Source organism: Canis lupus, chromosome 19 (genome assembly GCF_048164855.1).
Source record: "Canis lupus baileyi chromosome 19, mCanLup2.hap1, whole genome shotgun sequence".
Lineage (NCBI taxonomy): Eukaryota > Metazoa > Chordata > Mammalia > Carnivora > Canidae > Canis > Canis lupus.
The window spans coordinates 53,066,962-53,092,434 of NC_132856.1; the positions used below are offsets into that span (position 1 = coordinate 53,066,962).

Here is a 25,473-nt window from a genome sequence, read left to right on the forward strand (position 1 = left end):
ATAATTATCTTTAAGATAGTCATTTTAACAGGTGTGAGTTGATATCTCATTGTGGTTTTGATTTACATTTCCCCGATGATGAGTGATGTCAAGCACCTTTCATGTACCTGTTGGTCACTTGTTAGTCTACTTTGGAAAATTACTTACTTAGTTCCTCTGCCCATTAAAAAATTTTTTTTGCCATTGAGTTGTGTGAGTTCTTTATATATTTTGAATATTAACCTCTTATCAGATAATATTATTTCCAAATATGTCCTCCCATTCTCCCATTCTGTGGTCGCTTCTTCATTCTGTTGTTTGTTTTCTTTTTCTATGCAGAAGCTTTTTAGCTTGATGCAGTCCCATTTCTTTATTTTTGCTTTTGTTGCCTGCTTTTAGTGTCCTATATAGGAAATTGCTGCCTGACCAATATGAAGGAGTTTTCACCCTGTGTTTTCTTCCAGGAATTTTATGTTTTCAGGTGTTATGTTTAAGCTTTTAACCCATTTCAAGTTCATTTTTGTGAGTAGTGTAAGATAAGGGTTCTTCTGCATACAGTAATCTAGTTTTCCCAACACTATTTTTTGAAAAGAATATCCTTCCCCTTTTGAATGTTCTTGGCTCCCTTGTCAAATATCACTTGACTATATATGCAAGGGCTTATTTCTGGGCCCTTGACTCTGTACCATTGGTTTCCCTGCCTAATTTGATGTTAGTACCATACCCGCCTGTGGCTGATATTCGTAGTCCTTACACTTCTTCCTTGTTTCTAGCTGTGTCTATATGTGTAAGCTTTGTCATTTTTCTGGGTGTAGTATAACTGAAGCAAGTCCTTATGCAGTACACTGAAAGGCTGGGCAAGCTGGTCACTCACCCTACTCTCCCTTTCCTATTGAGGGAAACTCTTCCAGCTGGAGATTTCCCTCTTGGTGCTGAGCAGTGCTAGCTGGGGGGAATGGAATGATGCATAAAATGAAGCTGTTCTTCCTTCCCTTTTGTTCTTTCTTCTATTTGCTGAAGTTTCTTAAGTAGACTTCTAAGCTCTTCTAGAGCTGTTTTTGTGCATGGATAGTTGATTATTGATCTCTGTAGGGGGACAAAGGCCAGGGTTGCCTTCTATACCATCTTGGTTTAATTGATCTTTCTTTGCATAAGATAATGACAGATCAATCTCTGAATTACTCATCAAGAGTCCTCTGAGCCAGGAGAATCACATGGGTAGGATGTGGAAGTTTCCAAGAGACCATAATTTACATGCAATTTATTTTGTCCACCAGAAAAAAAAACCCCACAGTCTAAAAGCACACTTATTTAAACATTAGGATTTGTGAACACAAAATAATCTAAAGAAAATACATTCTGAAGCAAATTATTCTCAATGTACAGAAACCAGAAACCACTGGGGACATTTGTTGAATTTCAGCATAGAATGGCTACAGTGTGGTGTGATGTTAATGGAGGGACCCTGATGATAGAAGAGAAACGGCATCAGCTTCTTCTGACTACATGTTCTAAAGCAACATGGTGGGGTCTGCAGAAATGCCAAATTAGAGCTAATTTCTGCCCACATGTCAGATCTTCTGCAGGGGAATTTTGTTGAGAGCCTTGTGGTATGATGGGTTGTGGACTACGTTGGGAAGCAGAGAGACAGACATCTCTAGAGTCTTGTGGTATTAAGAGACCAATGTCCTGATAAAGGGCAAGGCTTGCATGGTGGGCAGATTTTAATATGGTCCCAATGACCTCCACCTCCTATATTTATGTCATTGTGGAGATTCATTCCCTTAAGTGTGTCCTGGGTTAGTGGTTTGCTTCCAAGCAGCACAACTTCTGAGATTAGGATACAAAATGATGCTGGCTTTTATATGCCTATCTGTTCTTTCTCTGTCACCTGCTTATTCTGATGGAAGCCAACTGCCATGTGTGAGCTTCCCAAGAAAGACTCATGTGACCGAGAATTAAAGAATACCTCTGGCCAATGGCTTTCAAGGGACTCCATCCTTTCAATAGCTATGTGAGTGGGCTTGGAAACAGGTCTCCCAGTCAAACTTCGGGAAGACAGTAGCTTTAGCTGATGCATTGATTTCTGTCTTGTTAGACACTCTTGTTTATTTAAAAGAAGTAGCAAGATACAAATAAGCATATAAAAATTAATAATATTCTAATGTTCATACATCAATGAAAGAAAAACTAGGACTTAGGCTGTCATTTAAATAAGGGAAAAAGACTTAAAAGAATTTCTTCTTAGAGACATAAGTCTTAACTCAGAAGATGAAAATAATTTATGATTCTTGTTATAGAAGACTGAATTCTCCCTAATGCATGTGATTGATATAATGGATTTGCAGATGCCAAAGTCAAAAAGTCATAAATTAAACTGAAACAAACAAACAAAAAAGAGTCTGTACTTTACGTTAAGATCCTCAAAACTGGAAGTCAGAGGCAAGGTGTACAGATAAGCTTTCTTCTAAGAAGAGGAATGCCTAGACCCTTCTTTTTTTTAAGATTTAAAAAAAATATTTATTCATGAGATATACAGGGAGAGAGAGGCAGAGACATAGGCAGAGGGAGAAGCAGGCTCCCTGCAGGGAGCCCAATGCAGAACTCAATCTCAGGACACCGGGATCATGTCCTGAGCCAAAGGCAGATGCTCAAATGCTGAGCCATCCAGGTGCCCCTGCCCAGACCCTTCTAAATGCATTCACTTTTCTCCTTTTCTTCTTCTCTTATTAGGAAGTCCTCAGAGATTGGGATAATATGGACCGATTTTGTTAATTATGAGCTCTGTGCATTGAGCTCTCAAGGTCATGCAGGAATAAATAATCAGACAGTGCCTTCAGCCCTTCTGGGTGCCAGGACTGTTAGGCCACATACTGTCTTCTTCTCCCAGAGTCATCATCTGCACAACAGGATTCATGCCTGAGTCTGTCTTCTTACCAGCCCTGAAGAAAAAGCCTCAACCATCATCATTCACCAAGCAGGAAAGGGGAGGGGATCCAAACTCCTAGTCATGACCCAGCAGAGGTATACACAGATCACTGAGTGCCCAGGGAGATGGTGGATGGAAGAGGGCCTGCTGGGAACTGCTTTCTTACCAGCTAGATGAGCTGGGGCTGGCCAGAGGGAAAGGCAGCAATATGCAAAGTTTCAGCTCAGAGACCTATGAAGTTTGTGTTCTTTTTTGTGTTGGGGGTTTCATAATTCTCATTCAGAATTCTGTTCTCCTCCAACATCATTTCTAGCTTCCATATGCATCACTCACATGAGCGCAGGACATTAAAGTTAATTAAGAACCTATCTTGAAAGGATGTAAAAGCTAATTAGCACATTTCTATTTTTTGTTCTATAAATTCTTTTAATACATTTCAGACTTCCAGTTGGGTCAAATTATATACCTCTGTTTCAGTTTTTTGTCCCCCCACCCCCACCCCATACAGTTGCCTTTCTTTTTTTTCTTCATTTTTTGTCACAGGATCTATTTCAAGGGAGGTCCTCTCTATCCTGCTCATATTTGTACATTTCTTTCTCCAGAGAGCTTCAACTAGTGTCTTCAGGGTAAGAGACCTCCTCCATGATGATGATTGTTTCATAGGGTTAATATACCCTGTGCTTAAATCAGGCTTGAATTAACCCCTTTACTGTGCTACAGGGTGGGGGTGGGGAGCTATGGATGTTTCTCTCTATATAACCCTGATGATTTGGATCTTTGTTGCAACAAAGATGTGGATAGCAGGAGCAGCAGATGTATTGAAAGGTCCTAGCCTGGTTTTAGGGGTATAGACCTCAGCAAGACACATGATGACTGCTTTTCTTCTTCTTTTTCTTCCCTCCCTATTTCTCAGTCTCTGTCTCCTTCTTCCTCCCCTCCAATGACATTCCTTCATGAGCAACCACCCAATGGACCTAGATCTTGTACTGGGTATATTATTTCCCCTAAGCACCCTTAGAGGTCAATGTCTGGTTGAAACACACAGTCAGTCAGGGTAAGAGCCTTTCCTTAACCCTAGTGTCTTATTATCTAAGTATGTCTTAATTTTGGTTATTAATTGATTGATATATTTGGCAGCTCCCACATTCAGGCATATATATTGATGATTGTTAAGTCCTCTTGTTGGATAGATCCTTTAAGTATGATATAGAGTCCCTCTTCATCTCTCACTACAGTCTTCGGGGTAAATTTTAGTTTATCTGATATAAGGATGGCTACCCCTGCTTTCTTTTGAGGACCATTTGAATGGTAAATGGTTTTCCAGCCTTTTATTTTCAGGCTGTAGGTGTCCTTCTGTCTAAAATGAGTCTCTTGTAGACAGCAAAGAGATGGGTCCTGCTTTTTTATCCAGTCTGACACCCTGCGCCTTTTGATGGGGTCATTAAGCCCATTCACGTTCAGAGTTACTAATGAAAGATATGAGTTTAGTGACTGGGGGTTGTATGCAATTGATGAATAACTGAATTCTACCTCTGAAACTAATAATACCCTGTATGTTAATCGCATTTAAATAAAAATTTTAAGTTTAAAGATAAAAAAAAAACAAACAAAAAAACAAAACCCTAGTGTCAGTCACGGCTTCGTTCAAAGACAGGTCTGAACCAAGACACAAGACCCAGGGCCACATTAAGAAAAGACCCAATCCCATTCTCTTGTCTCTAACAGCCAAGTAATTATTGAAACTTCCAAATTAAGTCATTTAGATCTATAAGAAAGGATCAGAAGGGCTTAAGAAATGCATCACAGTGCAGTGCTATCCAGAGTGCATACTTCATGCTTGCCAGTAGGCGGCAGGGACAGTGAGCAAGCCAGAGCAAGAGAAGAAAGACCTTGTATGGTGATGGTCATTGTCTCATGCCCCACTCATTTTATCAAATAAGACACTGAAGAAATAGGATGGACATCTATTCAAAATTTGGCTTGGATGTTGAGGCTGGGAATGCCACATATATAAGAAGATATAAAAAGTTTTATTCCTCATATGAAGATCTCCCTTGAAGAGAGAGCATAACTGGCCTTCTAAACTAGTCTGAAATGGCACAAGAGTTCAAGGAACGTGGCTCACTTGGGTTTTTTATTGTGTTTACAGTGTGAGTTTAGCATGAGAGTTCCTGCATATGTGCTTGTGAGGTTTGAATGTTTCACTGTCACCAAAGGAGGGAGAACCTAGGCTTGCTTGCTTCCTTGATTTTTTTAAAATTGAAATATAATTGATGTATAACATTATATTAGTTGCAGGTATACAACATAATGATTCAAAATTTAGGCATATTGCAAAATGATCGTAAGTCTAGCAAATATGCATCACTATACATAGTTAAAAATTTTTTTCTTATAATGAGAACTTTTAAGATCTATTCTTGGTAGCTTTCAAATATGAAACACAATATTAACTATAGTTACCATGCTATACATCACATCCCCAGAACTTATTTACCTTATAACTGGAGGACCCAGGTTTTCTTTTTTTTTTTTTTTTTAAGACTTCATTTATTTATTCATGAGAGACACACAGAGAGAGGCAGAAACACAGAGGAAGAAGCAGGCTCCCTGAAGGTAGCCAGATGTGGGACTCGATCCTGGGACCAGGGTCAAGCCCAGAACCAAAGGCAGACGCTCAACTGCTGAGCCACCCAGGCACCCCAAGACCCAGGTTTTCTTATAAACTAGCCCAGATGTTGGGTTGATGGGATAAAGAGAGCAGTATGCCTTAAACTCTGTTAGCAATAAAATATCACACACACAAAATAGAGTCACTTTATTGCAAAGTTCTTATAGGGTATTTGTAAATAGTCCAAGTCAAGGGAATTAATTTCTCTGCATTTAAATAAAATAAAGTACTTTTTAAAAAAGATTTTATTTATTTATTTGAGAAAGGGAGACAGCATGCGGAGGAGGAGGGGCAGAAGAAGAGAGAAGGAGAGGGAGAGGAGGAGGGAGAAGCAGGCACCCTCTTGCCCCAGCGGGAACCCGAGATAGGGCTTTATCCCAGGACTCTGAGACCTTAACCTGAGCCAAAGGCAGCCACTTAACAGACTGAGCCACACGGTCCTCCCCAAGAAAAAATAAAGTACTTTTGACTTCTTATTAGTGTCTTTTAATTAGAATAATTTTTAAAGGGAAAAGGATATTTCTTAGTCCTTTTGTTTCCCTTAAAGGAGGGAGCTGATTAGAGTGTTTATAGATTTTTAAATCTCCGAGTATCCCTCTAATTTCTTTCTCCCAGTCTCTCCAAAGTGGATGCACATAGAAACAGGTGAATGGACCAAAAGATGAGAAAAGAGTTCTAGGAAGAATGTGTTGCTACAACTGAGAAATTTTGCTAAATTTTCCTCAAATGTGAATCCTTTATTTATGAATTGCTTGAATTCAAAATATAGACACACTGACAGATCCCAGTATACTTGTTTCCTTTATTTAAACTCTCATTTATTTCTCAAAAGCTGTCTCTGCTACACAGAACCCCAGAATCTAACAGATGTCTTGGAATTCTTCCTCCTGGGGTTCTCAGAAGATCCAGAACTGCAGCCTGTAATCTTTAGCCTGTTCCTGTCCATGTATCTGGTCACCATGCTGGGGAATCTACTGATCCTCCTTGCTGTCAGCTCTGACTCCTGCCTTCACACCCCCATGTACTTCTTCCTTTCCATCCTGTCCCTGGCTGACATCGGTTTCATTTCTACCACAGTCCCAAAGGTGATTTTGGACATTGAAACTCACAACAGAGTCATCTCCCATGTGGGCTGCCTGATTCAGTTGTCTTTTTTAAATCTTTTTGGATGTTTGGACAGTGTACTCTTAACTGTGATGGCCTATGATCGGTTTGTAGCCATTTGTTATCCTCTGCACTACCCAGTCATCATGAACCCCCGCCTCTGTAGCCTGCTGATTCTGATATCTTTTTTAATCAGCCTTCTGGACTCTCAGCTGCACTGCCTCATGATGTCACAACTTACCTTCTGCATAAATGTGGAAATTCCTCATTTCTTCTGTGACCCTCCTCAGCTCCTCAAGCTTTCCTGTAATGATACTTCCACCACTAAAATATTCATGTGTTTTCTTGGTGCCATCTTTGGTGGTATTCCAGTCTTAGGGATCCTTTTCTCTTACACACGAATTTTTTCCTCCATTCTGAGAGTCCCATCCACAGGTGGGAAGTACAAAGCCTTCTCCACCTGTGGCTCCCACCTGTCAGTTGTTAGCTTATTTTATGGAACAGGTCTTGGGGTGTACCTCAGTTCTACTATCTCACATTCTCCCAGAAAGGATGCGGTGGCCTCAGTAATGTATGCTGTCATTGTTCCCATGCTAAATCCCTTCATCTACAGTCTGAGGAACAAGGACATCAAGAATGCTTTGCAGAGGCTCCTCAACAGAAAAGCCCAGTCTTAAAAAAAAAAAGAACAGCCCAGTCTAAATTCTTGGACTCTTTTTTAGGTCTGTTGATTAGAAATAATTGCAAAAACAAACATATGGAATTGGCAAGCATGCCCCTTTGGTCACATAATTTTTGTAGCTCATGGTTTCCATTCCTCTTGATTTGTCACATCTAAATATTACTTATTTTGGCACATCTTTGATGGAATTAGGGGAGTATTCTGGGACTCTGTACGTCAAAATCACTGCACAATTGAATCTTATTAAACCTATGGAGTCTTCTGTATTTGTCACCTATGACCCAGACATCCTGTAGAAATTCACAACTCTCTTTTAAAATGTGGAAGGAGGAAATCCCTGGGTGGCGCAGCGGTTTAGCGCCTGCCTTTGGCTCAGGGCGCGATCCTGGAGACCCCGGATCGAATCCCACATCAGGCTCCTAGTGCATGGAGCCTGCTTCTCCCTCTGCCTATGTCTCTGCCTCTCTCTCTCTCTCTCTCTCTCTCTCTCTCTCTGTGACTATCATAAATAAATAAAAAATTAAAAAAATACTAAAATGTGGAAGGAGCCTCGGCTTCCATCGAAAGATGAATGGATAAAGAAGATGTGGTTTATGTATACAATGGAATATTACTCAGCCATTAGAAACGACAAATACCCACCATTTGCTTCGAGGTGGATGGAACTGGAGGGTATTATGCTGAGTGAAAGAAGTCAATCGGAGAAGGACAAACATTATATGGTCTCATTCATTTGGGGAATATAAAACATAGTGACAAGGAGTAAAGGGGAAAGGAGAAAAAATTAGTATCAGAAAGGGAGACAGAACATGAGAGACTCCTAACTCTGGGAAACGAACTAGGGGTGGGGGAAGGGGAGGTGGGCGGGGGATGGGGGTGACTGGGTAACGGGCACTGAGGGAGGCACTTGATGGGATGAGCACTGGGTGTTATTTTTTTGGGGGGGGGTGTTATTCTATATGTTGGCAAATTGAACACCAATAAAAAATAAATTTACAAAAAAGAATAAAATGTATGCACAATTCTCACCCATTTTCATTGTCATGTCTATCTCCCATAAAATTTTGGCTTTGATCAAATCTATTGATGCAGGTTGTCTGAGAGAATGTATGTCACTTTTCCTCAACCTTGGCTTCATGTTTGAAGCGTCTGATACACTTTAAAAATCCTCATGCCTGAGTCCCACCACCACAGATTAAGATTCAATTGGACTTGAGAGTAAAAAGAACGTGAAGTTTTTTACCAGCACTCCAGGTGGGTCTAATGAGCAGCTAAGGTGGAGGACTATTGAATTTTGTCAGACCTTTCATTCAAAGATAACTTGCATTTGTTGGGTCTTTTAGTGTTCAGGTTCAGACCCTGAACATCTCAAAGTGATCAGAGATCAAAAAGGAGGAGACATGAAAGAGTATTCCATAGCAGTAGCAAATGTGGTTTTCCCCCTCATATTCTAGGTAATATTTTTTTTACTTATCTTCTCCCTCCACACTCTACAGCTGGTTCACTGTGCTGAATAATAAGCTATTGTTTTCTGCTCCAAACTTACCTTTCTATACTTTAAATTGTGATGCTGTGGTTGGGGCTGGGAATCCTTAAACCATTGCTCTGATTTTCCACCTGGCTTTTCTTTAATAATGGTAATAAAGATCACATGCACTAATGTCCAATTTTGTTCCCCATACCTCTTAGCCCATGGTGTTGTCACTATATCCTGCAACTATGGCTCTGTTACCACATTTTTCCTTCTGTACCTTTCACTTTTCAATAAGCATTTACGCCTACCTGTACTAAAATTACCTTCATTAAAGTAAGTAGTGTGGTTTCTCTTTTCTTGACTGAATTCTGACTGATAAATCATAACACGGGGAATAAAGCTATGTTGTGGGATGCAATGGGGGGAGATTGCAAAGTGAGCTCAGGTTAAAAAGGTGTTTGTAATGATATATCTTAGTCAAGGAGATACAGTTGATGTTTCAAGTAGTGGTGAAATTTCTGGTGGCTGTGTGGTTCTGTTGTGCCTGTAGATTGTTAAGTCACCTAAGTTATGGATAAATTTAACTCTATCTTCATTTTTATTACTCAGGGGTAGCAAAGGACCATGTCCTCAGCAAAGGGGAGATCTTTCTTTTACTAGTAACCATCTCATTAGGATTCCACTTTGTCACCATGGTTCCTTCTCTTCTATCATGATCAATCTGACTTTGGGTCCTTCCGTCTGCTGCTACACACCCAGGAACCCATATACATATCAATATTTCCTTTATAGATGCTACATATAATTTCTGAAGTAGCAATCTGTGCATTTTGAAAAGCTGCCTAATAACTAGTTCAATTTGCTCTGCCTTTATACTAAGTCAAATGGCCTACCAACTTCACTGACAATGAACCTCGTATTGGATTGGTTCTTTCTGCTCCAAAATGACTTTGGTTTATTTTTTTTTTAAAGATTTTATTTATTTATTCATGAGAGATGAGAGAGAGAGAGAGAGAGACATAGGCAGAGGGAGAAGCAGGCTCCATGCAGGGAGCCCAATGGGACTTAATCCTGGGACTCCAGGATCACACCCTGCACCAAAGGCAAGCACTAAACCACTGAGACATCCAGGTGTTCCGTGACTTCAGTTTAATACTAGATTTTCCTCCTGTTCAAGCATTCTAAAACATCTCAACACTCCCACCTCCTCTGATCCTTCTCTATACTCCTGTCATTTGGTCATTTGGGCTCTCTAAAATTTTCCTATGTTATTTATGCCCACATGCATAATTAACACAATTTCTTTCATACCCAATTTAATTGGGTAAATATTGAAATTTTCTTCATATCAGTTAATGAGAAATCAAGCTCTGAGTTTGTCTTCCAGTCAAGCCTTGAGATGATTACATCCCTGACCCACATTTTGAATGTAGAGATCTCTGAGAACCCCTGAAGTATTTAAGCCAACTCTTAAGTCACCAGATAAATGTGTAAAACATGTAAATATAAATATGTAAAGAAAATATGTAAAAATAAATAATTGTCTAATATAATAACATTCATCACTAGACAGAAAAATTAGAACCTGGGCTGTCTTTCAAAACAGCAAAAAACATATGTCTCCAATGCATAAAATTCTAAAACCCAAACAAGGACTATAGAAAGAAAATTAGAAAGTTCTCCTTAGAGACATAAATTTTAACCGAGAAAATAGAAATTTTATAAGATTCTTGGCATAAAAGACCTAATTTTCTCTAAATTACATGATTAAGTCAATGGCTTTACAGATATTAAAGTCATATGTTGCTTTCTGTAGTTGAAAAACAAATGTGTCTGAATTTTACAATGAGGTAGGTAACTTGGAAGTCAGAAGTGAGGAGTAGAGGTTACTTCTTCCTGAAGATGACAGGTCTAGATACCACCCCCTCTGGTACATTCACTTTTCTTTTTTTCCTTTTCCACTAGTAACAGCAAATCTTTGGGGACTGGGAGAATGCGGACCAATCTGGCTAATTATGTACCATAATTCGAGCCCTCAAGGCCAAGCAACGGTAAACAATCAGCCTGTGCTTTCCAGCCTTTTAGTTGCCAGTTCCAGTTCAGTGGTCTCCATACATGCGTCTCCTCTTCGCAGAGTTGTCTGCTCCAGGGGACACATACTTGCATTTGTCTTCCTGCCAGTTCTGGAAACAAAGCCTCTGTCCTCATCCAGCTCCAGGTAGGGGACAGGCAGCCTGATCTGTCTTCCTCAGTCCTGCTCCAGCAGAGACACAATACATCCCACTGAGTAGCAAGTATGTCGGGAGAGACTGGGAGAACTTTGTTTCCTCCTCCTCAAGACCACTGGGACAGTTGGGATAGCCAGAAAGGAGGGGACCAAAATGCAAAGAATCAGCTCACAGCCCTATAAAGACCTAATGTTGTTGGTTCTGGTGGGAATCCTAGAACTCTTATTTAGATTTCTACTTTTGTCCCATACTAGCTCTATTTCCCTTGGGCATATTCCCCATCAGAGCAGGAAATGGGTTCTTCTTAACTGTCCCCTAAATCCTCCAAATGATCATGAAGGTGATGATGATGGTGATGATGGAAATATCAGTAACCACAATGGTACAAACTTTTATCTTGGGACTCCAAGTGCCAGACACATAAATTTTCTATTTAGCTTGCTACCTTTTATCCACATTACCACCCCTGAAAGACAGCAACATGCATTATCATCATCTCAGAGTTAAGGATAGGAGCACAATATTTTTTTCACCTGATTTTATTTTTTGTCTTCAACCCACCTTTTTTTAAAAAGGTGTTTTTTAAAAAGATTTTATTTATTCATGAGAGACACAGAGAGAGGCTGAGACATAGGCGGATGGAGAAGCAGACTTCCGAAGCAGAACTTGATCCCAAGACCCCAGGATCATGCCCTGAGCTGAAGGCAGATGCTCAACCACTGAGCCACCCAGGTGTCCCCCAAAAAGTTTTTGTTTAAGTTCTAGTTAGTTAACATACAGCGTACTATTAGTTTCAGTTGTACAATATTGTGATTCAATACTTCCATACAGCGCTTCCCAGTGCTCATCAGGACAAGTGCACTCCTTAATCCCCATCCCCTATTTCACCCATCACCCTACTCATCTCCTCTCTGGTAAGCATCAATTTGTATTCTATAGTTAACCTATTTCCTGGTTTTCCTCTCTCCTTTTCCCCATTTGTTATTTTGTTTTGTTTCTTAAATTTCACATATGAGTGAAATCATATGGTATTTATTTTTTTCTGACTGATTTGTCTTGTTTGGCATAATACTCTCTAGCTCCATCCATGTCATTGCAAATGGCAAGATTTCATTCCTTTTATGGCTAATATTCCACTGTATATATAGATCACATCTTCCTTATCCATTTATCAGTTGATGGACATTTGGGCTCTTTCCATAGTTTGGCTATTGTTGATAATGCTGCTATAAATTTGGGCTGCATATAGTCCTTTGAATCAGTAATTTTGTATCCTTTGGGTAAATACCTAGTAAAGCACTTGCTGGATCATACATAGGGTAGTTCTATTTTTAACTTTCTGAGGAACCTCCACACTGTTTTCCACAGTGGCTGCACCAGTTTGAGTTCCCACCAACAGAGCATGAGCGTTCCTTTTTCTCCACATCCTCACCAACACTAGTTGTTTCTTGTGTTGTTGATTTTAGACATTCTGACAGGTGAGGTGATACCTCATTGTAGTTTGGATTTGCATCCCTGATGATGAGTGGTGTTGAGCATCTTTTCAAATGTCTGTGGGCCATCTGTATGTCTTCTTTGGAAAAATGTCTATTCATGTCTTCTCATATTTTTTTTTATGATAGTCACACAGAGAGAGAGAGAGGCAGAGACACAGACAGAGGGAGAAGCAGGCTCCATGCACAGGGAACCTGACGTGGGATTCGATCCCGGGTCTCCAGGATCGCCCCTGGGCCAAAGGCAGGCGCTAAACCGCTGCGCCACCCAGGGATCCCTTCTGCTCATATTTTAATTGGATTATTTGTTTTTTGGATGTGGAGTTTTATAAGTTCTTTGTTTTTAAAAGATTTTATTTGAGAGAGAGAGAGAGCCAGAGAAAGCATAAGCTAGGGGAGAGGCAGGTGGAGATGGAGAAGCAGACCCCCCACTGAGCAGGAAGCCTGATGCAGGGCTCCATCCCAGGACTCTGGGATCATGACCTGAGCTGAAGGCAAATGCTTATCCGACTGAGCCATCCAGGAGCCCCAAGTTTTAGAAATTCTTTGTATATTTTGGATATTAATGCTTTATCAGATATGTCCTTTCCGGAAGGGGAGGTGGGTGGGAGGATAGGGTAATTGGGTGATGAGCAATGAGGAGGGCAATTAATGGGATGAGCACTGGGTGTAATACTATACGTTGGCAAATTGAATTTAAATTTTAAAAATGTAAAAAAAAAAAAAAGATATGTCCTTTGCAACTATCTTCTCCCATTCCATAGGTTGCCTTTTAGTTTTGTTGATTGTTTCCTTTGCTGTGCAGAAGCTTTTTAAATTTTATTAGGTCCTGGGGTAGATAGGGGATGAAATCAGGTTTGAATGCAGACAGTGAGACTGGTCACAGGGCACTTAGACAGTGTTCTCTCCTGCCTACCCAATTTGTACATCTCTTTCCTGTTACTCCAGCAAGAGACCTCCACTCGCTGTGCTCTTCTCTTTTGAGGGGTTCGTGGTAGAAGACACCAGAGAGCAGTCAGTCACCTGCTGTGTCAACTATAGAAAAGATGGCCAAGATGAAGGTAGAGATCATAACGAATCAGCTCCCGACAATCCAGGGCAGCTCTCTTTCCTGACCCTGCTCTCAGATTTTGCTTCATATTCCATTTCCTCCTCCATTCCTCACCCTGATCTCTAAGGGAGATATAGTCAGGATGTTAGATTCCATTCTTAGTTAGGAAATAATAAACTGTTCAAATATAAATTGTAGCAGTTTTGGAAAAGACCTCTGGACTTCTGCTCAAACTCTATGAAGTGCAAGGAAACAAAGCAAACAAGTTCAGTGCATTGACTTCAGAGACCCACTAATTTTGAATCTTATCTGCTCTACTTTTTATCTGTATGACACTGGGCAAGTTCTTAATATCTTTAAGCCGGTTTATACAACTGCATTGAGTAAGGATTAATATAAGCACTAAACATGTGACTAAATATGTAAGGGATGCATATAATAAAGGCAAGGTAAATTTTAGGTATTATTGTTGTTATTGTTGTTATTATCAAGGCTAAGCACCATGTATCCAATTAAAATATCCTGTGATCGGAAGGTTCAATTTTCCCTAGGTCCTGAGAGAACTTTTTTTTTTTTTGTCCTTGTACAGGTAGGTACTGAGTATTTGGAGAGAAACAACTAAATCACATTTATTTCTGATTTCCCAGGGCTTACTTTGCTTGGCACAGAGTAGGCTATAAGAACAGCAGAGATTTCTGTTGAATATTGAATAGACCCTTCTTTGGTTCTCAGAAATAGAGTATAGACAGCATGGCTTCCATGCACTGGGTGCTTCTTTTCCTGCCAATGACGTTTCAGAGATCTACATAAAAGATAAAACAGTGCTTGTGTGTGTCTATGCCACAGATTTTCTAAGAGACCTATCATTTTCCACTTAATAGAATCTATGTTTAATTATTTAAAAATTACTGGAGATTGTCATAAAGATGAAAATTAAAAGAGAGGAAAAGAGAAGAGAAGTAAATCTTATTGCATGCACTGAGGCACATTTTTGGATTTCCACCTTTTTTTTTTTTTTTAAAGATTTTATTTATTTATTCATGATAGACACAGAGAGAGAGAGAGGCAGAGACACAGGCAGAGAGAGAAGCAGGCTCCATGCACCGGGAGCCTGACGTGGGATTCGATCCCGGGTCTCCAGGATCGCGCCCTGGGTCAAAGGCAGGCGCTAAACCGCTGCGCCACCCAGGGATCCCGCCACCTTTTTTTTTCTTGAGAGAAGGAGAGGTTAGGGAGATAGACTCGATCCCACAATTCTGAGATCATGACCTGAGCTGAAATTAAGAGCCGATTGCTTAACCGACCAAGCCACCCAGGAACCCCAATTTCCACCCATTCTTGAATGGATTTCCTGGGACATGATAGGCTTCTACCGCTCTGATATATAACAAAATAAAGGTCATTAAACCTTTCTTAGGATTTCATCAATAAACCCACCATTCCAAGAACAGTGAAAATTCTGATTTAAAAATCATGACTGAATATTTATCGGGTGCAAATCTCTTTTTGGTGCCACATGTATCTTGAAATGGATGCTGTTATCCCCATTTCTAGTTGAGGGGTACCAGCAGAGGGATTGAGACATTGACACATACTCCACATTTAGTCTGATCCCATTTAGTTCCATCCCAGGGTTCTGTGCACTCCACCAGTGTGGAATGATTGCTTCCTTTTCTTTTTTGAAGATCTTATTTATTTATTCACGAGACACAGAGAGACACTGAGAGAGAGGCAGAGACACAGACAGAGGGAGAAGCAGGCTCCGTGCAGGGAGCCTGATGTAGGACTTGATCCCGGGGCTCCAGGGTCACACCCTGCACTGAAGGCGACGCTAAACCACTGAGCCACAGGGGCAGCCTGATTGCTTCCTTTTCAAATATACTTTAGCCTCAGATAAGCAAACAGAAACAGGGCAACAAACTCCTTCTCTTGGGATTTTATGAATTCATCTGTGAATTGGGGAAATGGGGTAAGTGGTTTACAGGGGTCTTTACTGATTGAATATTATAGATCATAGGATTTTCGATGGACAGTAATGCATTTTACAGCCTATCCTGGAAATCTGTGATATGGAAATATTATTCCTGATATAAGATAGGAATTTTCACATGGATCTATCATGAAAAGACCATTGTAACACAGACTTCAGGCTTCATCAGACTTTCTGATTCTATACCCTGACAATAAAATCGTGAAATTGATTTTGACTATGCTTTCTATTAGGAAAATAAATGTAGGTAATTTTTTTTAAGACACACACACACAGAGAGAGAGAGAGAGAGAGAGAGAGAGCGGCAGAGACACAGGCAGAGGGAGAAGCAGGTTCCATGCAAGGATCCCGACATGGGACTCGATCCCAGGACTCCAGGATCACGCCCTGGGCTGAAGGCAGGTGCTAAACCGCTGAGCCACCCGGGGTTGTCCAATGTAGGTAATTAATAGAAAATTATACATATATTGATTTTTATAATTCTTTCATCTTTTATGCCTATATACTATAGAAATTCTCACTTGTGTAATATGGAGGTGGGCACAAGAATTTTATTAGGGAAATTGTAATGAGAAATTAAAAAGAAAACAAAGTTCATCTTTTGGATAATACTATGCCTCAAATAAAAAAGACTATGCCTCATTGAAGTGCTTGAAATAGACGTATATTCTTCATAGAGACACTTAAAACACATTACTGTGGTAAATGAGAACTCAGGAAACAATACATGTATTATTACAGTATTATGTAAATTTTAAAGAAAACTATTTATGAAATATAAACCAATAGTATTATTATGTAAAATATGCCTACCACATCCATGACAGTGTTTGCCTTTGGGCAACTGAAGTGTAGGGGAATGGGATCATGAAAGGAAAGCAAGAAAATCCAAATTTTACTGGTAACAAATATGAGTTCTGAAGCAAATATAACTAAGTTTATCTATGTTTAAATATGTATATATTTCTGTAACATTCTTGGCTCATAGTGGGTATGTATAGAAACAGGTGAATAGCCCAGACACCAATAAGGAAAGCGTTCTAAAAAGAGTTTATAATTGAGAAATGTTGCTGAAGGTAATGGGATGTATGCTCCTCAAGTGTGAATACTTTACTTGTGAACTGCTTGGCTCAAAATATGCACACTTAACCAGGTGTCTCTACATTTGTTTTGTTTATTCAATACCCTCTTCTTTTTTGAGAGGTGGCTCACCTGCATGGAACCACAGAATCTAACAAGTGTTTCAGAATTCCTCCTCCTGGGCCTCTCAGATGATCCAGAACTGCAGCCCCTCCTCTTTGGGCTGTTCCTGACCATGTACCTGGTCACTGTGCTTGGGAACCTGCTCATCATCTTGGCCGTCAGCTCTGACTCCCACCTCCACACCCCCATGTACTTCTTCCTCTCCAACCTGTCCTTGGCTGACATTGGTTTCAGCACCACTACAGTCCCAAAGATGCTGGTGAACATTCAAACACACAGTAAATATATCACTTATGCAGGCTGCCTAACTCAGATGTCCTTTTATTTTCTATTTGGGTGTTTGGACAATCTACTCCTGGCTGTGATGGCCTATGACCGGTTTGTGGCCATTTGTCACCCCCTGAACTACCCAATTATCATGAACCCACGCCTCTGTGGCTTGTTGGTCCTGTTGTCATTTTTCAGCAGCCTTTTGGAATCTCAGATTCACTGTTTGATGGTGTCACAACTTACCTTCTGCACAGATGTGGAAATTCATCATTTCTTTTGTGATGCACCTCAACTTCTCCACCTTGCCTGCTCTTATACCTCCATCAACACCATACTAATCTATTTTATTGGTGCCATTTTTGGTGGCATTCCACTTTCAGGGATCCTTTGTTCTTATAGTAGAATTGCTTCCTCCATTCTGAGAGTCCCAACCACAGGTGGGAAGTACAAAGCGTTCTCCACCTGTGGCTCCCACCTGTCAGTTGTTTGCTTATTTTATGGAACAGGCCTTGGAGTGTACCTCGGTTCATCCATCTCCCCCTCCCCTGGGAAGGATGCAGTGGCCTCAGTAGTGTACACTGTGGTCATTCCCATGCTGAACCCCTTCATCTATAGCCTGAGGAACAGGGACATCAAGAGGGCACTGTGGGGGATTATAAGCATAACAGCTTAATCTCAGCATATATCTTATTCTTTTTGGTTCATAGAACTGGAAAATACAGCAAATCAAAGGTGCACAACAAGAAATTCTGAATCTGCAGCCACATGGTATATGTACCTTTATGGATCTCTGCTTTACACTTACACAATTTTTCCTGTTAGCATGGTTCTAATGGAACTGGGAGATTATTTTGGATTCCCCACTTAAATCATAGCCCCTGCAGGATTATGCATATATCCATATACCCATCTTAGTTTCTTTATGCATTGCCCAGGACTCTTGGTCATGAGCAGTCTTGTTTCTATCTTTGCAAAATAATCATAGCTCTCTGTTTCTTGCTATTTTCCTATAATCTCCCCTCCCCTATTTGTTAGGAGGATCTAAATCCTACATTATCATTGGCCATCAGGGAAATACAAATCAAAACCACAATGAGATACCACCTCACACCAGTGAGAATGGGGAAAATGAACAAGACAGGAAACAACAAATGTTCGAGAGGATGTGGAGAAAGGGGAACCCTCTTGCACTGTTGGTGGGAATGTGAACTGGTGCAGCCACTCTGGAAAACTGTGTGGAGGTTCCTCAAAGAGTTAAAAATAGAGCTACCCTATGACCCAGCAATTGCACTGCTGGGGATTTACCCCAAAGATACAGATGCAATGAAACGCCAGGACACCTGCACCCCGATGTTTATAGCAGCAATGGCCACAATAGCCAAACTGTGGAAGGAGCCTCAGTGTCCATCGAAAGAGGAATGGATAAAGAAGATGTGGTATATCTATACAATGGAATATTCCTCAGCCATTAGAAACAACAAATACCCACCATTTGCTTCGACATGGATGGAACTGGAGAGTATTATGCTGAGTGAAATAAGTCAATCGGAGAAGGACAAACATATGGTCTCATTCATTTGGGGAATATAAAAAACAGTGAAAGGGAAAAGAGAAAATGAGTGAAAATATCACTGAGGGTGACAAAACATGAGAAACCTCACTCTGGGAAATGAACAAGGAGTAGTGGAAAGGGAGGTGGGCGGGGGTTTGGGGTGACTGGGTGGTGGGCACTGAGGGGGGCACTTGGCGGGATGAGCACTGGGTGTTATGCTATATGTTGGCAAATTGAACTCAAATAAAAAAATTAAAAAATAAATTCTACATTAAGGACCAAAATATCTAATACATTTTTATGCCTTAATGATCTTGGTCAGTTATATGTATATATTTTTAAGTAGACTCCATGACTGGTGCAGAGCCCAACACAGGGACTGTACTACAAAGAATTTGCCAAACCACAAGACTGCCCTCCCCTCTGACACCAGCCACAAGTTCAAGGGTCCTTAGGTCCACTCTCACATCAGATCAGTTGGATACAAATTTGGGAATTTTTTCACATTCCATAATTTACTGGGATGATTCAAATTGAGAGGACTGCCTCAGGTTTGATAATGCACTAGAATTACTCACAGAACTCAAGAAGCAGTGTATTTATGATTGCAGTTTTATTATAGAAAAAAAGATACAAATTAGATTCAGCCAAAGGAAGATACACATAATGCAAGATCTGGAACATCCCATATGTATCCTTTCTCCTTGGGGTCCAGATCCATTACCCTTCCCTGATGACAATATGTGTGATAATTCTCAAAGACTGTTACCAACCACGTTGCTCACCTGAGCTCCAGTGTCCAGAATTTTATTGAGGCTTCATTACATAGATATAATTAATTGAATTATGGCCTGTGTGGTTGAACTCAACCTCCAGCCTCCCTCCCGAGGTTGGACTGATATCACTCTGCCCAAAGTTCCAACCCTTGAATCACTTGGCTAGTCTTTTTGGCATGGCCAACCCCTATCCTGAGTCATTTCGTTAGCATAAACTATCAGATACAGTCCATGAGGCCCTCCATGAATAACCAATCACTCTTATCACTAGGGAAATTTCAAATGTTTAAAGGTCACCTCTTGGGAGCTGGGACAAAGTCCATATTTCTCTTTAAGTGAAGCCAAATTCCTTACTACACATCTGACCTTCCCCAGGTGTTGATTCCAGGAACACTGCCTGGTAAACATCCTGTGTGCTAATCATTGTCTAAGAGTCTGCTTCAGAAGGCACTCAATGTGGGACACCTTGTTACTAATAAAATTCATTTAAGAAAAATTTAAAGACAGTTCCAAGGTAGTTGCAATGGTTTGCAATATTCTTTGAATTATACACCCAATGCTGGGCTCAGGAATGGGAAAATTCAAGGAAAGGAGATGAAGAATGGGAGCATTCATTCAATGCCTCCCTGGGGGCAGCAAGGATGTCCCAATAGAAAATCTTAATGAATCTAGAAACCCAAACTCAGAGATGCTTGATAAAAAAATGAGTGCAGAGTTTGAACTAATAAGATAACATACATATCTCATTGTGTACTACACTTTAAAAAAGTTTATTTTAAAATATTAAAACCTGGGATGTAAATAAAATATGCCTTAAAAATGATCATTTATTTGTCATCTGTTACAGTTGTACTCCTCAAATTTCTGGAGCCAATGGCCCAGTCATAAACAGTCTCCCCTTCTCCATCCTTTATTTTGTTACAAGTTTTACCAGGGCCATGCAGATTCCTCTGCTCATTGGATTGTTGAAGACATTGCACATGGGGATGACCACAGTGTTTAACACTGAGGTTATTCCTGCTCTTCTGGAAAGAGGAGCCTTCTGAAGAACTCAGAAATATTCCAACACTTGTCCATTAGTGAGAGGTGCTTTATCCACATGCCGACAGACATACTATTTAACTCTCTTCTTGCTTCCACTGTCAAAATTCACTAGCATCTAGCATCTAGCACATTCAGATCTTCAAGTGAGAAACCTACTACTCCCGTCCAGATCACTCAGGTCCCCCCAGTTTTATCATTTTAGATCATTGTTTTATCTGTGTCCATAACAAAGCAATCCAATCATTTGAATAGCACCATCTCCTTTATATGATTTGCTTTCCCCAATCTTTAAAAACAGCTCATAGTAACATATTATTTTTGCTCTTACAAGAGAGTCCCCAATGACTGCTCAATATTCACTTTCTCTCCATGTACATGGCAGCCAGACTGATTTTTTTAGGTGTACTCAAAATCTTGTGACTTCTTTGCTTAAAACCTTCTAATCACTTTGTCTTACTCCTAGAATAAAATTTGAACCCTTTGCCAGGGTCTATGAGACCCTTCAGTAAGTCTCTCCTATTCTTTTCCAGCTCCCTCACTGGTCCCTGGACCAGCACCATCAGCTTCACCTGGGAACTTGCAAATGCAAATTTTCAGGTTCATCTCCAGACCTGATGAATCAGAATCTTTGCAGCCATCTGTATTCTAACCAGCCCACTGAGTGATTCTATTGTACACTAAGTTTGAGAACCACTTGTCTAGACATAGTGGCTTTCTTATTGTTCTTTAAACAGACCATGTTTCAGTCTCCAGACCATTACACTTAATTCTCTCTGCCTAAAATTTTCTTTCCCTTTCTTACTGAACTTTCCACTTAAATATCAAAACTTAAAGATGTCTTGTCTGACACCCATCTAAATTCTCCATCAAGTTAGTCTCTAGTCATCTTTTACTACCACTTCCTTCAGAGTGAACTCACATGTTTTGAGTATTTTTAGTAACAGTTGTACCAAGTTGCCTTAGCTATTCTGTTCCAAATTAAACTGATGCATCAAGAAAGTGAGTTTTGCTCATCTTCCAGCCTGAAGTCCTTTGTGAGATGCAATATTATTTGCTTAAACAGAGAAGACATTAGTAAATTTCGTTGAAACAATATTTTGATGGGAAATTTGTTAGGAAGTCTAGAAAGTTGTTGCCAAGAAAAATTGCACTGGACATAGTAAATAGGTAAAGAAGACTTTATTCAAGACTATTGCAATAAGAGATAGAGATTGAACTCAACTCTACAGAACAAAAAGCAGAAGGATTTTTTAAAAGATTTATGTATTTATTGGAGAGAGAGAGAGAGCATGCTCATGAGTGGGAAGGGCAGAGAGAGAGTGAGAGAGAATTTCGAGCAGACTTCACATTGAGCATGGAGCGTAACATGGGGCTTGATCTCATGACCTGAGATCAAGACTTGAAGAGTGGAAGCAAGAGTTGGATGCTTAGCACCAACCCAGACACCTCTATAATTCTCATGTTTTTTTTTTTTTTTTAAAACATGATTCAGTTAGCTAAAGAGCAGAAGTTCTAAATTACAAGTATCTTGAGTTCTAAACTCAAATGGCAACAGCATTAACCATGCATGATTGAGCAACAAATCCAGAATGGTGACTGGGGCCCATGAGTCAGAGACCTGTGGTGGTGGCAACAGACCATTAGGTGAGCAGACATCAAGATTGTCGTTTGACTTAGATAACCCAAAATATCAAAAACAAGTCAGCAAAAATCAGATGTCAGCTACCACAATTGAAAATCATGATTCTTTTCTGTTTCCAGACCCAAGTCTGTTTTTAGATGCAAAGCCTGAAAGAGATTAAGAGTGGCATGGTTCTCCCTTTTGGAAGCCCATAAAGTGATTTTTCAAAATGGTAATATGCTTTGAGGACTCCACTTGATGGAAAGTTGATCCTGTCAGACTCCTTCCATCCTGGAGTAGGCAGTAATTCATCTTTACCAGAATGAATATTTATGTATTTATGTTTGCCTTTCCTGCTACAGTGTCTCGGGAAACACCACCATCCAAAGACTTAACACATTATCCAGTTTCTTTATGGTGAAGAAGATATGAAAATATTTATCAAGAGATACACTGGTCCTAACATATTCTGCATCACCTGAAGCTGCCCAGCATCACATACATAGAGGGTAGTAATTCTGTGATTCCATTCTTACTCTCCTGAATTGTAATCCGATGCTTTTTCCTGACATCACACTTGAAGGTCCCCTTTCAGACAGATTTTATCACTGTCTGAACTTTTGGGTGTGGGCCTTGGTAAGTTCACCTGCAAAACAAGGCAACTAAACCAAATACTGTATTAGAGCCTGATCAGTTCTGATAGTCTGGATCTTGGGGTATTTTGATCTCTAGTGATACATTTTTATAGCTTATTTTAGAAATGCATTCAATAAACACATGGAGAAAAGTTCAACCTTGATAATAACCAAATACATAATTTATCCATCAGTGTATATTCTGTTTGGACATATAATGTGATCAGATAAATTTTGAGATCCTAGGTTTATGCTCTATGAGGGCCAAGATTTTTGTCTTTTTTTTTCTTTCATTGCTGTGTTCTAGATACCTACCATAGCCTGGCACACCACATTTGCTCAGTAAGAAGAACTAGCAATGGTTATTGATAAAATGCACTATTTCAGGCAACTATTCTGAATTGGTACTGAAAGTGGCCATGGGACTGGAAATCCAAGCTGCAGTGTAGTAATAGGAAAGTAAAAGGAGGGGATATGGAGAGTAGAAATGATAACAGAGCAATCAACATAAGAGGTTAAAGTACATAAGAAAAGTACTCACAAGGTAGTTCTGAGCAAATTCACTTATGAATGAGGGGTGAGAGAAAAACTCACTGTGATTAAGAGGCAGGATTTCTTTAGCCAACTGCTGTTACCACTGTCAGCTCAAAAAACCAGGACTAGTGTCCCCATCACTGAACATAGAGTATTCTCCCCAGGACTTTTTGTAGAGCCCTCTTCATGTCCCTGTTCCGTAGGCTGTAGATGAAGGGGTTCAGCATTGGGGTGACCACAGTGTACATCACCGAGGCAATCATGCCTCTCCAGGAAGATACATCAGAACTGAGATACACACCAAGCCCTGTCCCATAGAATAAAGAAACCACGGAGAGGTGAGACGCACAGGTGGAAAATGCCTTATACTTATACTTCCCATTAGCTGATGGGATTCTCAGGATTGAGGAGGCAATTCGAGTATAGGAGAAAAGGATCCCTGAGAAGGGAACAATGCCAAGAAGGGCAGTCACCATATATTGCAAGATATGATTGACCAATGTGTCTGAACAGGCAAGGGTGAGGGCCTGAGCAAGTTCACAGTAAAAGTGTGGAATTACCCAGTTGGTGCAGAAAGACAGCTGCAACATCAACAAACTCTGGATCAGGGAGTATGAGAAGCTGATGAACCAGGACACAAGAACCAGGAGGCCACAGAGCTGTGGATTCATGATGACTGTGTAGTGCAAGGGGTGACAGATGGCCACAAACCGGTCATAGGCCATCACAGTAAGGAGGAAAGTGTCCATGCCTCCAAAAACCATAAAAAAATACATCTGGGTGATGCAGCCTGCATAGGTGATGGATTTGCTCTGTGTTTGGATGTTCACCAGCATCTTAGGGACTGTGGTGGAGGTGAAACTGATGTCAGCAAAGGACAAGTTGGAGAGGAAGAAGTACATGGGGGTGTGGAGGTGGGAGTCAGAGGTGATGGCCAGGATGATGAGTAGGTTCCCAAGCACGGTGACCAGGTACATGGACAAGAATAGCCCAAATAGAATGGGCTGATGCACTGAGTCTTGAGAAAATCCCAGGAGTAAAAATTCTGAAACACTTGTTTGATTTCTTGGTTCCATATTGCCAACTCATCAGCTAGATGATTGAAGCAGGAAATGAATATGAAATAGGCACTGGATAGACTCTAGAGTCTCTCTACCTTTTTTATTTCTTGAAGTGAAGCATTGGCCATAAAAGCCTTAACATTACAAAATTTAGGAATCCAACATTCTGTTATTCATTACGTGAGATATTTAATAATGTTGATCAACCCCTGTCCATTGGCCTCTAAGACACCCATATATCCTCTTTATTTAGAATCATCAAATCTAAAAAGTTAAGAACAACTTCGAACCTTAGCAATAAAATGGCTCAAACTCAATCTAACGCAAATGTGGAACATGAGATCCAGTGAAACCTTGTAACTTAATCTGGATTATCTGCCTTGTCTGGGATGCAGAAAAGGGACAGGTAAGTATATCTCAGAGGTGAGAAAACTTGGGAGTATCTCAAATATCTGGACAGACTATTTCAGGATCAGTAGAATGTAAGTTTACTCCTCAAGAAAAAAGAAAGGAAGAAAAAGAAAATGTTTTTACCAAATAATAAAACACATGAACAAATTCTTAATGGTTAGTGTACTAGGGGCCATCAACATCCTGCAGGGACAGGGAGAGATGCTTCCTAGACATTGGTTACTTGACAAAACGCCCTTTATCTGTGAAGTTAAGGAATTGGTGAAATTGTCTAAGGAAAATGAGGATATCAAGGTTTCAGCCATTTCAGTATCATAAGACAAAACACTCCAAAGTCACAAAAGGAGTTTTGATGATCACAGCTTTGTAGTACAACTTGAAATCTGGCATTGTGATGCCCTTGGCTCTGGTTTTCTTTTTCAATATTCCCCTGGCTATTCGGGGTCTTTTCTGATTCCACACTACAAAGCTGTGGTCATCAAGACAGTGTGGTACTGGCACAAAAACAGACACATAGATCAATGGAACAGAATAGAGAACCCAGAAATGGGCCCTCAACTCCATGGCTAACTAATATTTGACAAAGCAGGAAAGACTATCCATTGGAAAAAGGACAGTCTCTTCAATACATGGTGCTGGGAAAATTGGACATCCACATGCAGAAGAATGAAACTAGACCACTCTCTTTCACCATACACAAAGATGAACTCAAAATGGATGAAAGATATAAATGTGAAACAAGATTCCATCAAAATCCTAGAGGAG

At 40.2% G+C, this 25,473-nt stretch overlaps 3 protein-coding genes across 3 annotated transcripts; 2 read left to right on the top strand and 1 right to left on the bottom strand.

Annotated features, from left to right (window-relative positions):
* The first annotated feature begins 2,989 nt into the window (after positions 1–2,989).
* Positions 2,990–7,360, top strand: LOC140611465 (olfactory receptor 7E24-like). Its single transcript, XM_072788213.1, has 2 exons — positions 2,990–3,032; positions 6,423–7,360. The coding sequence occupies exons 1-2, from the start codon at positions 2,990–2,992 to the stop codon at positions 7,358–7,360; spliced, it is 981 nt and encodes a 326-aa protein (XP_072644314.1).
* Positions 7,361–16,760: 9,400 nt separating this feature from the next.
* LOC140611368 (olfactory receptor 7E24-like) lies at positions 16,761–17,747 on the top strand. Its single transcript, XM_072788147.1, has one exon. It carries the CDS (start codon positions 16,818–16,820, stop codon positions 17,745–17,747), a length of 930 nt encoding a protein of 309 aa, XP_072644248.1. The 5' UTR covers positions 16,761–16,817.
* A 5,626-nt stretch (positions 17,748–23,373) lies between these two features.
* On the bottom strand, positions 23,374–24,312 carry LOC140611367 (olfactory receptor 7D4-like). The gene has a single exon (XM_072788146.1). The coding sequence runs from the start codon at positions 24,310–24,312 to the stop codon at positions 23,374–23,376; it is 939 nt and encodes a 312-aa protein (XP_072644247.1).
* Between the last annotated feature and the right edge of the window lie 1,161 nt (positions 24,313–25,473).